Below are 17,712 nucleotides of genomic sequence, written 5' to 3' on the forward strand. Positions count from 1 at the left end.
AATTAACTTCAACCTCAATCTCCTGAGCCGGCTAATGCAGTTTTTGTATATTCGAACTTAAAAAACTAAATCAAGTATTTGGGAGAAGGTCAGTATCATCAATCAATCGCTACGAATGCAATAGCTTATCTCATTTTACAATAACCAAACAAGATTTTTTTTTAACTTCTTTTGATAACGTGAAATCTACTCAATTGTTTATTGAACAAATGATTAATGAATAAGACCACATGAAAGACCCGGCACAAATTAATAGATTGTAGTAGACTAATAGTGGACTAAGATTGCACCTCCAATAACCTTACCAACTCACACCCGAGCAAAAAGAAGCATATAAAAGCAACACGATAATCTCTCTTCAAATCGACCAATTATATGGACCAAGTATTTTCCAATGGGAATGGGTTAAAAACTAAAAAAAGATAAGACAATATCATTTTGCATGTCAGACAATGTTATTTTATTACACTAAAAATGGTACGTACGAATATTTGGAAAGTCTTTACTTATTACGGTTTCCAATGCAAAATACACCATTAACGAGCGGACAGACGAGCAGAAAGATTCCTTCTTCAACTAGTGAAGATAACCAAAGCTTGGACCAGCGAACCGATCCGCATTCCAAAACACACCATCTGTACCCCCAACGCTCTTAACAGACAATCAAACATCTGTTGCGCCTTCTTCTCTCTCCCCAGCGCCTTCAACCTCAAAGCTACCGACATTGGCAATCCCGTGATAAAGAGATTTTTATTTTTCTTCGATTGTCTTGGTGGGAAGCGGTAATGATGGGGAGAGGAGAAGCGAAAGCCGGCGTCGAGATCAAAGTGTCCAATCCTCGTCGGGGAGACAACGTGGTACACCCGGAGTCGGGGGGGCAGAATAATGAGGCTACATCAACCCGCCCGTCGAGGGCGTTAGGTCACCGGTCACAACACCATTTTGTCAGCGACTTCAAGCCGTTCAAGAGGTGGTTCCCGTGGTTGGTGCCGACGTTTGTGGTGGTTAACATTTTGATCTTCGTGGTCACCATGTATATCAATAATTGCCCCAAGAACTCCGCCTCGTGCGTTGCTAACTTCGTTGGCAGATTCTCCTTTCAGCCCCTTAAAGAGAATCCCCTTCTTGGCCCTTCATCTACAACGTAAGTTTCTCTTTAACGATATCTGGATGCACGTTTTTTGTTACTTGTGTTTGGTTCAAATTGCAATTAAAGAATGACTGACTTGTGTGTCTGATTGGGGCTTGGATTCGCTCTTAGTTATCACTCTTTACTGACTATGTGGCCTTGAGATTGATCCAGGTCAATGGAATTTTTATTTAAGTCATAAAGTTTTGTGGAATTTTAAGGTTGGATTTCCAGGAGTTCTGAATAGTTCAGTTAATCAAAACATTAGACTAACTAATCTGGCTGTGAGGAGCGGTGGCTGGATTTGTGTAAAGTGTGTGATGGAGCACAGGATGGGTTTGAATGCTCTTAAGCTGAGTTCGTGAAACAGAGAGATTGACCTTTTTGCGTGTGGGAGAAATGGGATTGTCCATGGGTGCTTTAAGGAGAATTTCAATGTCGTACTTACACTCATGAAAGGAGTTTCTCCCTTCTGCAAACACTAGGGATTCCATGGACATCCCAGATAAAAATATAGTTTACATTGTCAAGCTTCAATCAGAATCATTACATTGAATGAATGGGTTTGTGATTGTGGTGGATCGTGAAGAACATTTTCCGGATATCAGGCAAAATCTCTTTCATATTCCAGTTTCAGATCATTGGTTTATCTTACTTCGTGAGTGCCATTCATGGAGGGCTCCATCTTGAGTGGCATGTGGCTAAAGGCAGAATAATGTAGGGACTTTGTTAGAGAGTGGTAGACGGATTCAACGCAGAGATTTTGATAGCTGCGCAGTTGAAACGAAAGATTAGGAGATTAAGCTGAAAACATAGTTTAAATTTTTTTTAACAAATCCGAGGGTTAAAAGAAGATGAACTTGAACCTGCTGGAGTTCGGGGTTCTAGGTGGAGCACCCTTTTCTTGCTTCTAATGGATCTGTGAATTGAACTTTAAAGAAATAAATGTAAATCTTTAACTGATTACCTTTTGTTTTCATTTCCAAAGGTTAGAGAAGATGGGAGCCCTAGAAGTCAATAAAGTGGTGTACAAACACCAGGCATGGCGCTTGATATCCTGTATATGGTTACATGCTGGGGTCTTTCATGTGCTTGCGAATATGTTGAGTCTTGTATTCATTGGAATTCGGCTTGAACAAGAATTTGGGTTTGGTATGCTTCTTACTTATAAATTCATTTTTTCTGTTAGTAGTATTATGCAAGATATGATTGCTGAAGCACAGTACTTCCTACAACTATAATAATGTCATCTGCTCTTTGCATCTTACAAATAGGGATGCAAGTTTGTACTAGTCTTTGTTTGCATGAATCTTCTGCAATGTTTGATTGCATGCATGTTCTGAATTTGCCATGTTTGTTGGATATAATACATTGTGGCTTATTTTGGTGTCTAGACTTAGGGGTTGGTTATCTTAAACTTTCTTTTCAGTGTTTGGGTATGAATATGTGACCTCGTTATTGTACTTTAAATGGGAGACATTAATGTTATGGGTGGTTACCTCTCAAAGTTGTTCACAGATGCTACTCAGCTGTGGTAGAGGATCTCTTCATGACTCTGGGCTAATGCCCTAGCAGTGAAAACTCTTTTTAAGTGCGACTTTTTAGTAAAAAAATTTATCTGGGAATTTTGTACTCTGATACCATAGAAGTTATCAAGATGATCAATTAATTGTCTTCATGTAGAGGGCAGGTATATTGATCCAATTATACATGTATATACAGACCCACCCACTGCAGTTTTGTCCTAAACTTCAGTTAGGGCACATTATTTACTTTTATGGTGCAAAACTAGTATAGACATGTACATATATCTAGTGTATTCCAAAATGGTGCAGGGTCATCCAAAGATGTTTGCTGCCTAGACAAAGCTTCTGTGCTCTTGGTTTTATTTTTATTTTTTATACAATCGTTTCTTCAGGAAACCAAAAGATTTCCTTTGTTGAGATTACTGGCCTGATTTGTCCATGAGTTTTCTAGTTAATGAAGTATATTTTTGGTTTCATGAATCTAATTATAAACTTCTTGCTTGATATGTTTACCCACAGTTCGGATAGGCTTGCTCTATGTCATATCTGGTTTTGGTGGGAGTTTACTATCAGCTCTCTTCATTCAAATAGCCATCTCTGTGGGTGCCTCTGGTGCTCTTTTTGGTTTACTAGGAGGCATGCTTTCAGAGCTTATTACAAATTGGACCATATATGCTAATAAGGTACATAAGATTCTGCTCTGATCATACAACTTGCAGGGTAAATGTTTCACTTCTGCAGATTTTGCTAACATAACCCGCTTTATCCTTAGAGTTGCATGTCTTTTTCATGTGCAGTTGGCAGCATTGTTGACTCTTGTCTTCATCATTATATTAAACTTAGCTGTGGGAATCCTCCCACATGTCGATAACTTTGCTCATATTGGAGGATTTCTTTCTGGCTTCTTCCTTGGATTTGTGTTTTTAATCCGACCCCAGTTTGGATGGGTTAACCAAAAGAGTTGTCCTCCGGGATACATTGCACCTCCAGCTAAATCTAAGCACAAGGCATACCAGTATGTGCTATGGGTTATCTCACTGATTCTGTTAACTGTTGGGTAAGTTACTTCTGTGATTCTTTTTTTTTTTTTTGTAATTTGGATGACTTCATTCTTCCCTTGTATGGATATTTTGATGATTGCACAGTTGAGATGGATTTCTTATTTTGTGCTGAGTGTGCATAATTTGATTCAATGCTTCTATTTTTTATTTCTGATATTGGCAGTTTTACTCTTGGGTTGGTTTTCCTTCTTCGAGGGGTCGATTTGAATGATCACTGTTCCTGGTGTCATTATTTGAGCTGTGTCCCTACTTCAAAATGGAGTTGCAAGTCACATCCCAGTTATTGCGAGGTAACTAATGCATCCAGCCTTTTCCCTTCCTTTCTATCTTCTTGTGTATGCTCCTCATTGTCCAGCTCTTTGCATTCTATATTTTGCATGTTTGAGTGGAGCAAATATGCTGTCCATGGAAGTTTTGAGAAAGACCTTCCCCAATTGCTTGGATTCCAGTCGCTACTTACAACGTCTTGTATCTCCACTTAAGTTAGATGGTACTTTATCTAATAAAAAATTATAATGAGAACCACTATTTGTGCAAGTATAAGGAGGTGAGAGAATGGACATAGTCTGAACCTGCATTCACCTCAGTTTCCCTTTTATGGGCGTTTCTAATTTGTCTTTACCAGGTAGAATTATCAATCTAATTTTTACCCTGAACATGGAATCTAGAGGGGATGGGGGATAGAGTGGTGAACCCGATGGGCCAAAGTAATAAAAAGCACTAGACATAATGACATATATTCTGCTTTACCCTAGAGATTGGTTTCTTGTGACATGTTTATGTGCCCACCATTGTTGTTGCAGTCAAGCCAACTCGGGAATCAACTGAACTTGACGTGCATAACCAACAAGAAAAGCAACATGTATATGTTGTCGGACAATAGCTCGTCCCAGGTTGAGCAACTATGTTCTCAGCTTTGCAGTTGATGGATGCACATATATAGCAGGTAATTGCTTGAACATGCCATGTGACAGCTGTAAATGATACATATTGTTCTGTAGAGAGCATTCTTCTGTGTCCACAAGGTAATCTTAAATTTCGTTCTTTCTGGAATTATTTTGTGGATCTTGATCTTGAGAATTTTTGTGAGAACAATACCTCGTCAGCTTTACCCTTCTTTACTGTAGTCTTTTGGGAGAAGCATAACAGGAAGTCTTAGAGGAAGCGTAACATTACATGCCCACGAGGCAATGGTTGAATGTTAGTGAGAAACAAGTACTTTGTGGTAAGTCATAAAGATTTGCAAATGGATGGTTGCCATCAAGTCATACTTTGAGGATAGAAAAAGAAAAGATATTGGTGAGGTTGGGCCATAATTTCTATCTACTGCATGCATGTGGTTGGTGACTCTACCTATAACTTTCATCAATTGATGTCTTGAAAAACTAGCCTAGCCTTGTTTTATATTGTGCTTTTTGGGGCTACTCCGATCTTGACCCTTTTGAATATTATGGGAGGTAGTTACTAGTTAGGCCGGTTGTTGTGATAGTTGGTCTTTACTGTATTGCTCTGTTAAGACTGTTAAGTGTAAGAATATTAAAAAGTAAAGAGTATGAGTACTTTCGACTTTTAGAAAGAAACCCAGAAAGAGAAAGAAGAGAGAAGATCATACACTTTAATTAAGCAAAGGACTCTTGTACAGGCATGGTAGTGTTGGTGCAAAGAAACAAAGTAAAGTTACTAGCTATGATGCCTTGTTTGCTTGTCTGAGAAACTTGTATCTTTTTTTTGGCTTCATTGAGATGGCGTAAAGCTGAAAAACGTCTCTGCAGGCATGCAGAGTTTTGTCAAAGAAGGGTGCATAATGCCTGATGTGGTAAAAATTAGTCCCCCCATTCATGGATTGGTCTGATAAAGAGCAGCCAGAGACTTGCTTGATCATATGTCGCATTGCATAGCAATTTTAATACACTAATTACTGATGTTTAGCATGTCCATGGGCGTCCATTAAACAAAAAAAGTGCTAAGGAACTTGAGTTATTGGAATGGATAATTAATGCAGCAAATAATAGTTTCCATGATGGACAACCATGTCCCTTCTTTTAACAATAAGCTGTCTGAAAGTACTGTCGTCTCCCTCTAGTCAAAACTGGGGTTTTTAGATCCCCAATGCGTGCGTGTGTCCCTGTCTCTCTCTCCATTTATTCAAAAGTAAGGACTTTTGCCCCAGAAATTCAGTCACTTGGGTTGGCTTTTGTAGCCCAACACCTCAACAAGTTAACTGCATAATGTGGTCTTCTGCTTCATCAATGTGGAATTCCCCAACTTGCATGCACACTTGACACTTGCACATAATCTATGTATGTTTCTTTTAGCCCTCAAAAATTGACAAATACAGGTGCAGTATTAATGGGTCGTATTTTATATTTGACCATGACATGGGAAAGAATAAAAACAGAGATAAAAAAGGGACAAGGTGGTGGGGGGCTAACATTTTACTTGTCCTCTTTAGCAAGGTCTCTCCTTCTTCCACATGCATATACTGTGCTGCCATCATACGACCAGGACACAGCAAATCACGCTGGATCAAGATTCAAAGATGGTGGTTGCTGTGGAAATAAAAAGAAGACTACCAAGAATGAGAAAAAAAAATTAATTTGTTAATAATAAATATTTTAAAATGAAATCATCAACTAATAGTCTTGCATAAGAATAGTCATGGGTTAGGTACTTGTACCGTTAATTTGTGTTGAGCAGGGTCATAACGACCCACAACTACTTCTCTATGCATGCAATTTAGGTAATGATACTACTCAAATACTAATTATGTGCAGATTTTGCATGTTAAAACTATAATTAAGTCAACTTTTAAGAGGCAGTTAATTTGGCATGTATTACACTACAGATACCACTTTATAATTAATTAATTAAGCAGCTGCTTTATTGTTTAACTATGGAGTATGGACCACCCAAACCCAATATTTGCAACAATTGATATACGAATATGAATGGTGTTTTTGACTAGTTTGTTATACTTATTAAGATGTACCTACTTGTTCTCTTTCACAGTTTCACTGATGCTTTTACTAAGTAATCCACTACTTACATATGGGACGGTCGTCGTGTGTTCAGTGCTTATTGTCTTATTATTCACGTTTCATTTTGTAATTCCTGTTTGGATTAACAATAAAAACAAACATGTTGTCAGTTATTGATGATGTAAGGAAAATAACAAGAAGACAAACCCAATTCACGAAGCATAGCGACAGGGACTTTCGTTGGTAGTTACTCACGTGAGACGCACGCTCTACTCAGAGGCCATTTTATGAGCCCTTTATCAGGCCCAAGTACCCTCAGGCCCCATACTCTATTTACGGAACACGTGGCGCAATCTTTATGATTTTGAGTATAGTGCACATGGGGCATGATTGTCTGAAAGCGCGTGTGGCTCGAGATTTATGTGTGCGTCTCGTCTTAACAAAAGGGCTAATGACCCGATGATTACGGGGATTAAGTGGGTCCCCCTTACGTTTAAAGCTTCTGCTGTCAGCAATTCACCTTCAATCCTTCATGGAAAAAAGTATTTTCACCCCTAAATTAGTTATCTCACCATTTAATCATTGGTTTTAATTTTTTATCCCTTAATCATTGATTTTAATTTATTATTATTATTTTATATATGATTTGATATTAGATTCTTTTGAATTGCGTGTGATTTGACATTTAATTCTCATAAAAAAAATTAATTTTCGGAATCATTATATATCCATAAAATAAACATTCATAAATTTATATAAACATGTGACATGCCTATGTGGTTTTTTTAATAAAGTTTGTTTATTTTTTTTAATCTATGTGGCATGCATTTTTTGTTTGCCACCTAGATTATGTAAGCTTATGGATGGGAAAATTATGGACATATATCATTTTGGATTAGTTTTTCCACCCCCATCAATTAATTAAAGTAAACTTATTACATCACATCAATGCAGGTTAGCGGATACATTTAATGTATGCTGTAAGTTGTTATCTGTACGAAGTGACTCATTCGTTTGTATGATCATAATAGGAGGAGTCGGATAATCATCTGTCAATGTCAATTGAACGATGTAATTATCATTCGCAAATCCTATTGTGATAGTAATACGTTCATGTTGAGGTGGACAGTGCTTAAACATGAACGTATTACTATCACAATAGGATTTGTGAATGGTAATCATTTGATTCAATTGTATTTGACAGATGGTTATTCGATGTCTCCTATTATGATTCAGTGGTTTATATACAGGTATGTTTATACAAACGAATGGGTCACTTCGTACATAGAATAATTTATAGTATACATTAAATGTACCCGTTAATATGCATTGATGTGATGTAATACGTTTGTTTTAATTAAGTGGGAAAAATAAATTTTGAAATGAAAATTAAATACCAAATCATACACAATTTAAAAGAATTAAATATTAAATCATATATAAAATAATAATAAAAAGTTAAAATCAGAGGAGAGAACAATGATTGAGATGGTGAGATAATCGATTTAGGGGTAGGGGGGTGGGGGGTGAAAATACTTTTTCTCATCCTTCATTCGCAGCGGGGCTGATTGAAGCAAAAGCCCACCTTCCCTCCTGGATCCAACCTTCTCCTATTTTCTAGTATTATTTGACGCTTTTATGTACAAAATCATGTACTCGCTGCCCTCAATCTCTCTCTTAACTTTTTTTCGGTTTTTCCACGGGAAGAAACATTAATGATGGAATTGTTCGAAAATTCCAAATATTGCCCCTCACCTCCTCTTTAAGAACTCTACCTCCCCTTCCCTCTAAACCCACTCATTCACATTACTCCCCTCGTTCTCTCTCTGACCAGTTATAGGCGTATACTTGCAGCTTCAAGAAAGAAAAATGGCTGTACTTCTGTACATTGCAGCTCTGATTTCCCTAATGTGGACTGCAGAAGCCAGAATCCCAGGAGTTTATTCCGGTGGTGAATGGCAGAATGCTCATGCTACTTTCTATGGAGGCGCAGATGCCTCTGGCACAATGGGTATGTACAATTTCAAGCTAATTCTTCGGCATTCCTAACTCGTGCTCTTAATTGTACTTCATCAAGTACAAAACAGAGTTTAGTGGGTTTCTTTGGGTTATTTTTTTAAAACTGATTTAGGGATTCTTTACTTTGTTTAGGTGGAGCATGTGGTTATGGAAACCTTTACAGCCAAGGATACGGCGTCAACACGGCCGCATTGAGCACAGCTCTGTTCAACAACGGTCTGAGCTGCGGTGCCTGCTTTGAGATCAAGTGCGCAAGCGATCCAAGGTGGTGCCACTCTGGAAGCCCATCCATCTTAGTCACTGCCACTAACTTCTGCCCACCCAACTACGCTCTTCCGAACGACAATGGTGGCTGGTGCAACCCTCCTCGCCCCCACTTTGACCTCGCCATGCCCATGTTCCTCAAAATCGCCGAGTACCGAGCCGGGATTGTCCCCGTCGCCTACCGTAGGTGAGATCTCTCTTTCCTCTGTTTTTTTTTTTTTTTCCTGTGAGTGTTTCTTGACCAAACAGTCAAATTCCGCTTTAGAACATAATGGGCTGTTCAACACGAAACCCAATGTTACGCGATCCAGCCCAAAAGGTCGCCGATCAGTGTATTAATACGTATTATTTGAAAGTTAAGCCCTTTATTAAATGACCAAAATGTCCTCACATTTATATTTATTTACAGAGTACCTTGCCGGAAGAGAGGGGGAATCAGGTTCACAATCAACGGGTTCCGCTACTTCAACTTGGTTCTGGTCACCAACGCCGCGGGTGCAGGTGATATCGTGAAGGTTAGCGTTAAAGGGACGAGAACTGGGTGGATGAGCATGAGCCGCAACTGGGGTCAGAACTGGCAGTCAAACGCTGTTCTGGTTGGTCAATCACTGTCCTTCAGGGTCACAGGCAGTGACAGGCGCACTTCCACCTCTTGGAACATAGCTCCTGCTCATTGGCAGTTCGGTCAAACCTTCACCGGGAAGAATTTCAGGGTTTAATTTTATGACAAATCAATGGATTGAAGCTTCCTAGCCCTATCTATTTACAAATTTATCCTTTTGGCGCTATTTATTTTGGGTTCCCAATGATGTTTTTGACTTTTGGGGGTTGTTAAGATGAACTTTGGTAGGCAAAGAAGTTTTTAATGTTTTTTGGGTGGGGTTTTTGTTGTGTTTGAGTTGTGCAAGTGAAAAGTGAAAGAGGGGGAATGGTAATAGGGGGTAGGGGAGAGACTGAAGTGGCTGCACCCTAAACTTGTTGTAGCCCGCAGCCTCCATATCATATTTAGTCTTTAGTATTGTATGATAGTGTGATAATATTTGTTTGGGAAATGTATTTTATATACTATATATATTCATATGTATTTATTAAGTCCGCTACCTATTGAAACTTGAGACTTGAGAGTAGTTATGTATTTACAGACCGGGCTTATGGGTCACTAGTTCACTTTTTTATTCCACAATGAAGATGGGCCTGGCCAGCATATAAAATAATGGGCCACACTTCTGCCAAAGTTAAACAAAATCATGTTTCTTTATTTGGTCTTTTTATCCGCCCTAAATTTGTGTTAAGGTGGTGATGTAAAGAGAGGTGTAAAGCATCAGAAATTAATGTCTTTCACTCCCCACACCTCTTGTAACTAAAAATCATACTTTGTATGTTGTGAATTTGTGAGTACTAAATAATATATTATGTTGACACTAGGCTATTAACATTGTCGATTTCTTTCCCATCTCATCAGAGTTCAAACACACAGACCCATTAACCAGGATTCGCACAAAATCCTCATTATCTTCAGTAAATGGGCCTCTTGGGCAGCAATGTGTTTTCGTGAATAAAAACTCACGCGATATTCATGAACATGAAAATTAAGTATAAACTTATGATACAATTAATTTTTCCTTAATCTTATCACCCATAAATTTTATCTTTATCTTAAATAAAATCAGGAAATACACATTTAATTGCTAAACATTATAAAAACAACACACTCATGCGTCATTCTTCACAACATTTAAACTTTGCAATGTCAACCAATGTTGACGTTTTTCTCAGACATTTCAGATTACAAACTTTTTCACAATCCACAGATTGTGTCCTAGTGATTCCAATGGACGACAAGTTTACTATTCTCGGTGCACCTTTGGCTCCAATACTATTTTTAATATCAGGGAGTCGCTCTTCATCTTGTTCTCCAATTGTTAAGCTATCAATCTGGTTGAAACTTGGAATAAAAAGACAAGATAAGACAAAATTTATGGATAATATTAAGGTTTCTTGATTTTATTCAAGATAAATTTTATATTTTTAACAATCTATAACTAGTATTGTCACGTAAAATTCAATACCACATATATCTCAACTATCACATCACTTACAAGATGCGCATGTACATTCCCCATATAAGAAATCATATTCACAAAGAGTGGCATGACATTTAACATATTTTTTTTCAAATTGTCCGCTCCATATTATATGTTGCTGGCCATTGGATAGTGAGTTTATAAAAATCAAAATTAGCAATGTGTGGCCGGGGGTTGTGTAATTATCTGGGACTTGGTCATGAAAAAGATTGAAAACATGGTTGTGAGTAATATTGGAATCATTGCTGGGTGATTGAGCAAAAGCTGATTAGGATGTGTTGTTGTTGTGAAGAATGATGCATGGGTGTGCTTTATTTATAGTCTAGTCATGAAGGGTTCTTGATTTTTATTCAAGAACAAAAAATTTATGGGTCATGACCTTATTTCAGGCGTTACGTAATATATTAAAAGTGTATATTTTTAGCGGGTTATATTAATTAGTCTTCCTTTTCACTTGATTTGCATGAATTGGTTGTTTCTTGGATATGCTCAATTGGGGTATAGATACTATGACGTGAAATCCAAGATTTGAAAAAGATAAATGGGATAAACCATTACATTTTCAACTTAATTATAGTCGCATGGATAGCTGCAGTTATGATAAATTACAGGAATGCCCAACTGACTACACTATACATGTGTCATGCATAATATTACCACTCTTGTGGACCATTTACATATCAAGAGGTTAGTATTAGTTGTCATTGATTTGTTTTCTTTTTCTATGAATTTGATGTAATATTTCTCGCAATTGCACAAGAGTACGAATAACACAGTATATGCAAGTAACGAGGTCGATCCCACAGAGACTAGTTAATTCAATTATTGTATCTAACTTGTTGTATGCATGAAAATTGATAAGGAATAAGAATGTGTGATATAATTAAACTAACTAACAAGGAATGAAAATTCAGATTTTTTTGGATATCAATATGAGAAGAACACTAGGGAAATGATTTCACTTAGTAATTATATCATAAACATTCAATTAACAAATGCACAATTATGATTCTGATTCAAGGGTTGATTCTTTATTAAATATACTGGCTCGTTCGTTCATTCGCGGTGCCAACAAATATTATTAAAAATTAATTAATCCTATTTGGTTCGCAGTTTTTAACCCTAGGCTAACAACTCATTACGATCTAAAGAACTATAACAACCAATCAATCCCCTAAACATTGTTCACTTAATTTGATTCGGTTTCCTTTACTTGCCGTGCAAATCTCATTATTGCTGTTGCTTTTTTAATTGGCAACGGCCTCATGCGTATATTTTCTTTCCTTATTTTCTTCACTTGAATCTTTGCTTTCAAAGTTAACTAATCTTCACTGATTTATTTCCATGTATTTGTTTGATCACATGTGGCACCTTTTTTTTTATTTCCTTCCAATATTGCCTTCTCTCATGGTCAAAGCTTCCCTAACACCATTCGGCCATTCTCTGGCCTTTATGGGCTTTCTTGAACTCATGGCTTGGTGTCCATGTCTTGATATAAAATAAGACTCACCCATTTATTCATAATGTCCTAAAAATCAAAATAAAGGAAATATTTGTAATATGCATGACTAATTCAATTAAAAGAGACAAAAGTAAGTGTAAAGTGAGGTATAAAAATAGATAAAATATAGTATGATCAGAATCCATCACAGTTACCTTATTCTTCAAGACCAATGAACGTGGGTTAGCGTTGTTCCATCCTAACACCAAGGCAATTAAGGATCTTGAAATCCATCACTGTCTTAGCGCAGGAAATTTTGGATTGATAGTTTTTATCTTTACCAAGAGCCTCTTTTTGCTCAATGGAAGATGATAATCTGTCTGGAATAGTTTGAGCATTGTGGAATTCAGCTCAGCATTGTGTACAACTCTGTGCTTCAACTTGGAACATAGTTCTTCTTGAATATTGACAGTTTTGTATAGGGTTTAGTAATTATTCTTGGAAGTTTATTATATTTTCTCGGTTTTTTAGCTATATATGGCATTAAAGATTAAGATCTTAAATGCAAACCGATCGCTTAGTAATTGGATTTTTAGTCCCGAATATGCAAAGCTAACGACAATTCCCTTTCAAATAAAAATAAGCAAGACACTCTCTTATGTCAAACTTGAAACAAAGTAGCTATCAATCTATATTCAACTTCGACTCTAACCCCCATAAAAGAAACCCTTAGATTCTGACAACTTTATTCCACTGAGGACAGAAGGTAGTTTCCTAGCAAATGCGACCAAGAGGGTCATATATCAAGGAAATAAAATCGGGTCTGTCAGGGGCCTCCGTCTGCAATGTCCTGAAGCAAGCAGAAGGTGACCGTTGAGTGTGCAATTTATTAAACGATTCTGCTTATCTATGCAAATCGATATTTCCCATAGCTGATATATCTTCACATTCCCAATCAAGATGTAATTGCACCGAACTTCGACATACGCACCAATAGCGTTGAAGATGGTCTGTGTGACATCTCCAACCGAGGTGAATGCCCCGGGAAGGATTCCTATTTCAAATGAATAGTCAAAATAGTGTAAAAGTTAAGAAAATTATATGTAAAAAAATAAATTATTTTCAAATATATATACCTCCGTTACTTAGTATAGCTAATGGATTGTATTGTTGGTAAAGATCCAGGGTTAATTGAAAATACTGAAATGCATAAAAGGATATGCCGAGCACACCCCATGTTGCATCCACTCGTGATTCCAAAAGCCATAATTGTTTGTACTAAGTTTAAGATCTGGCCAATACTGGTTCAGATCATTCATAATTGGAAGGAAATCAGTATTCTGTTTCACATGCAAGAAAAAGTCATGTTAAATATTATCAACGAAGAGGAAGATAGAACAAAACAAAATATATGAATATACAAAATTACCCACCAATATACGTGAAGGAACATTCATGGCGGAGGTGCAGGAAGGATAAGTAACTGGCAGCCCATTTAGATAACTAGGCCACAATCCGTGGATTGTGAAATAGTTTGGAAGTGGATAGTTGCATGGCATGACATTGCAAAATGCTTGTGGCCATTGGATGGTGAGTTTATAAAAATCAACCATGGGATTGATGTTTGGCTGGGGAGATAGCGATGGAATTGATTGGGGAGATGGCGATGGAATTAATTGGGATTTGGTAGTCAAAAATATGAGTGAGAAAATGGTAGCGAGTACCACGTGAATCATCTTGGTGACTAAGTAGAGCCAAAAGTTTTTGGCTAGAAGTGTTGCGTTGATGAGAAGCAGAGGAGCCAAAAGTTCTCAGTTGGAAGTATTGCGTTGATGAGTAGAATGGTGCATGGGGTGTGCTCTTTTTATACTGTCCATTCATTAAATGTGTTGTGTTTTTTCATTATTTTATTTAAGATAAAGAGAAAATATTTATTGTTGGCATAATAAATATGGTTGGCATGAATTTACAATCAACCATTTCTTTCCCTTTTTTCTTCATATCCCTATCCAGTATCCAATACCCTAATATATTAAAATTTCTTTTACTGTAATAAGTCAGATAAATGGGCTAAACGCCATTACATTTTGAGTGTATGTCACTTGCAGTCGCATAGAGAAACAATTATGATAAGTGGGTGTGTCAACAGTCCATTACAGGAATGTTCGGCTGACTACACTATGTGTCATAATATTATCACTACTCATGTGGATCATTTTTACATATCAAGAGGTTAATTAAATATTTAGTTTCTTTCAAGATCCGTAGCGCATAAGAAATTGCTTCTTAGAGCTTTAAATTAGGGATAGGGTAGTAGAGAGCTTAGTTGAACAATTTCTATAAAAACATAGGAATGTCCGACTGACTACACTATGTGTCATAATATTATCACTACTCACGTGGAACATTTTTACATATCAAGAGGTTAATTAATATTTTGCTTCTTTCAAGATCCGTAGCTCATAAGAACTGCTTCTTAGAGTTTTAAATTAGGGATAGGGTAGAGAGCTTAGTTGAGCAATTTCTCTAAAAACATTATTTTCGATATCAGTACTGTTACCTGGCATATATATGCATATCACAAAAAGAGAAAAAAAAATGTAATAAAGGTTTTAAGTTGTGAGCATGGATTGGTTGATTGATGAAGTAATTGTGGATTTGATTATGAAGATATGAGGTTGTTATAGAGGGGTGACTTAGACTAGTATTCTCTGCCGTTGAGATCCAATTTTGTGATTTTATGTCACTTTCTTAACAAGCAACGCTTTCGCACTTGCACTCTTCAATTATTGAGTTAATAGCAAGGGCATTCAAAATCGTGCACAACTGCTGTAATAGCTAGCACTTGTTTGTTTCATGTCTTTTAAAAGCCCAGCTAGGAACTAAAACGCAGAAAATGCCCACAAAAGGCCTGTTATTCAGGCCCAATTATTCGTAAACGGGCCGAGCCTGAGCTCAAATCATATATTAAAAAAAAATCGATGAGCTCCGGACCGTATTACTAGTCTATTACCTCCACACGGCACGGCAGAAAGCCAGAAACAAACACAATCTCCTAGTTTGTGGGCTAGAAGCGGCCCATTTGGCCTGTTTATCTCCTGTTCGTTTCTCTTCCTTGATAAAAAATTTCAGTCTAATTCCGACCTGATTGATAGCAGTCAGCAGTTGGAGAAGAAGATGAGGACCCATTCCCTGCCCGATGACGTGGTGCTGGATATTCTCTTGCGGCTTCCGGTGAAAAGTGTGAAGAGATTTAAGTGCATATGCAGATCGTGGTGCTCTAAATTCCAAGAACCTGATTTTTTGAGAGAGCACTACCTCACCAACGCCGTTAGAGGTACCAATCTTCGTACCATTGTGAAGAGTATGTCTGTCTTTGATCCACTTACCTACGATCCACTTGTTATTGGGGCAAGTTTATCTCGTATTGTTGTTGATTTCTCCTTATTGTCTAATCAAACTATGCGGGTAAAAGAAACAATCAATATACCTGTTGTTCTCCCATCACTTTTTCCGGTTATGGATATGGTCGGTGAATGTGAGGGCTTGATTCTCTTGTGTAGTTTTGAGAATTCTGATCCGATTATGATTTTGAATCCTGCAACTCAAGAGCTCAAAACCCTCCCTAAGTCGTCTGTTGAGCGTCCTAACTACACGGATTATGTCTTTTTTAGCGCATTGGCTTTTGGTTATGATTGTTCCACCGGCGATTATAAGGTGGTGCGTTTTGTTATTACTGATGGCCCTTTTGGCTTTAGCTATTCCGAACAAGTGGAGTTATACCGCTTAAGCTGTAATTCTTGGAGACTGATTACTTATCCCTTCCATGATCATGTTCTACTCCCATCACGTTTCAACACATATGTGAACGGACACTGTCATTGGTGGCTGAATAATCGAGTGGAAAAGATCCTTGCATTTGACATGACACAAGAAACTTTTCAAGTTATGGAGTTCTCCTCTTCTTCTGATTTTACCCTTTGTTGCTTGGAACAAGGGTCTTCCGGCCCGGAACTTAGAGTATTTCGTAATCATCTTGCTGTTTTTGCACATTCAAGGCAGAAGATGGGCTGCTTTGAGATATGGGTAATGGAAGAGTATGGTGTCATGGAGTCTTGGACGAAACAGCTGGTGATTGGTCCAATCTCAGGAGTTGAAGAACTACTAGGAATGTGGAAGACTGGTGAATGGTTCTTCAAGACCGATGAACGTCGGTTAGCGTTGTTCCATCCGGACACCAAGGCAATTAAGGATCTTGAGATCCATCACTGTCCTAGAGCAGGGAATTATGGATTGACGCTTCTTATCTTCACGGAGAGCCTCTTTTCACTCAATGGAAGATGATAATCTGTTTGAAATAGTTTGAGCATTGTGGACTTCAGCTCAGCAGTCTGCGCTGTGAGTTATAAAAAAGAAAGAATAACTGTATTATTTTGGCTCTTGCTTTACTATTGACAGTTCTCCAAAATTTTTACTTGTTCATTGGTTATCCAAATCTGCTACTTGTCCATTGGAGTTTTTTTGTTGGCTCTGTTATCATGTTATATGGATTTGTCCTAACGAGCAACCACTCAATCTAGCTTATCTAAAATTGCTAGATCTTTTCATGTATGCAAGTTGGCCATTTGGTGGTGTTTCCTGGCTAGATAATTCAGAATCTTAGTTGTTTCTTTCTTCTCTTGTATGAGTAGTAATTTTAACAGATGATTGGATCCCTTGGGTAATCCTCTTATAGCAAACACGACTCTACTGTTTTCTGATCAGCTTCCCCAATTCCGGAATTGGGGGTTTTCTCTAGGTAGCAGTATGAAATTGTTTTCTGACATTGATTGAGTTTGACTTTGACAATCAATAAGTTTCATCCATTTGAGTTGATTCTCTGCTAATTCCCTTTCTTTTGAAGACCATCACTAAACTCTAGGATCCATTCTTTAATTGCTGATAATATTCACTAATATAATTTCCCTTCTGAATACAATCTCCTTTCAGTTTAAGTTTATCACACTTCAATCTCATTTGTATGTATATGTATCAGTGTATCACACTTCTCCTAGAGCTATGGGCAGTCAGGCATAATTGAAAAAGATATGAAAGCTAATTCCGTGATAAACACAATAATTATGGCTAATTGAATCGGTTTCCACACCCACAAAACTTCTATAAACTTCACATAATTGTCAAGATGGCCAAATCAAAATATGATCCAATGA

At 37.4% G+C, this 17,712-nt stretch overlaps 3 protein-coding genes and 1 long non-coding RNA gene across 4 annotated transcripts; 3 read left to right on the forward strand and 1 right to left on the reverse strand.

The window, feature by feature from the left end:
• The first annotated feature begins 517 nt into the window (after positions 1-517).
• On the forward strand, positions 518-4,827 carry LOC120001756 (RHOMBOID-like protein 1). The gene is made up of 6 exons (XM_038850206.1): positions 518-1,144; positions 2,118-2,281; positions 3,175-3,338; positions 3,453-3,712; positions 3,880-4,006; positions 4,520-4,827. Exons 1-6 carry the CDS (start codon positions 786-788, stop codon positions 4,640-4,642), a joined length of 1,197 nt encoding a protein of 398 aa, XP_038706134.1. The 5' UTR covers positions 518-785; the 3' UTR covers positions 4,643-4,827.
• A 3,615-nt stretch (positions 4,828-8,442) lies between these two features.
• Positions 8,443-10,092, forward strand: LOC120001561 (expansin-A4). Its single transcript, XM_038849941.1, has 3 exons — positions 8,443-8,705; positions 8,846-9,164; positions 9,387-10,092. The coding sequence occupies exons 1-3, from the start codon at positions 8,564-8,566 to the stop codon at positions 9,694-9,696; spliced, it is 771 nt and encodes a 256-aa protein (XP_038705869.1). The 5' UTR covers positions 8,443-8,563; the 3' UTR covers positions 9,697-10,092.
• A 3,044-nt stretch (positions 10,093-13,136) lies between these two features.
• Positions 13,137-14,318, reverse strand: LOC120001222. The gene is made up of 3 exons (XR_005468791.1): positions 13,936-14,318; positions 13,639-13,842; positions 13,137-13,556 (listed from the first exon to the last, which is right to left on the reverse strand). It is a non-coding gene; the product is annotated as an uncharacterized LOC120001222 (long non-coding RNA).
• Positions 14,319-15,615: 1,297 nt separating this feature from the next.
• On the forward strand, positions 15,616-17,176 carry LOC120001587 (F-box protein At1g11270-like). Its single transcript, XM_038849973.1, has one exon. The coding sequence runs from the start codon at positions 15,680-15,682 to the stop codon at positions 16,844-16,846; it is 1,167 nt and encodes a 388-aa protein (XP_038705901.1). The 5' UTR covers positions 15,616-15,679; the 3' UTR covers positions 16,847-17,176.
• Positions 17,177-17,712: the final 536 nt, after the last annotated feature.

This window comes from Tripterygium wilfordii, chromosome 7, assembly GCF_013401445.1.
Source record: "Tripterygium wilfordii isolate XIE 37 chromosome 7, ASM1340144v1, whole genome shotgun sequence".
NCBI classification, from domain to species: Eukaryota; Viridiplantae; Streptophyta; class Magnoliopsida; order Celastrales; family Celastraceae; genus Tripterygium; species Tripterygium wilfordii.

What these genes read in the sequence shown, in the direction of transcription:
- LOC120001756 (XM_038850206.1), top strand. Translation starts at nt 786, where the DNA reads ATGATGGGGAGAGGAGAAGCGAAAGCCGGCGTCGAGATCAAAGTGTCC. An exon ending in TGAACAAGAATTTGGGTTTG is followed by an intron (nt 2,282 to 3,174) that starts GTATGCTTCTTA and finishes GTTTACCCACAG; the next exon opens with TTCGGATAGGCTTGCTCTAT. An exon ending in CACATCCCAGTTATTGCGAG is followed by an intron (nt 4,007 to 4,519) that starts GTAACTAATGCA and finishes TTGTTGTTGCAG; the next exon opens with TCAAGCCAACTCGGGAATCA.
- LOC120001561 (XM_038849941.1), top strand. Translation starts at nt 8,564, where the DNA reads ATGGCTGTACTTCTGTACATTGCAGCTCTGATTTCCCTAATGTGGACT. An exon ending in AGATGCCTCTGGCACAATGG is followed by an intron (nt 8,706 to 8,845) that starts GTATGTACAATT and finishes TACTTTGTTTAG; the next exon opens with GTGGAGCATGTGGTTATGGA. An exon ending in GTCCCCGTCGCCTACCGTAG is followed by an intron (nt 9,165 to 9,386) that starts GTGAGATCTCTC and finishes ATTTATTTACAG; the next exon opens with AGTACCTTGCCGGAAGAGAG.
- LOC120001587 (XM_038849973.1), top strand. Translation starts at nt 15,680, where the DNA reads ATGAGGACCCATTCCCTGCCCGATGACGTGGTGCTGGATATTCTCTTG.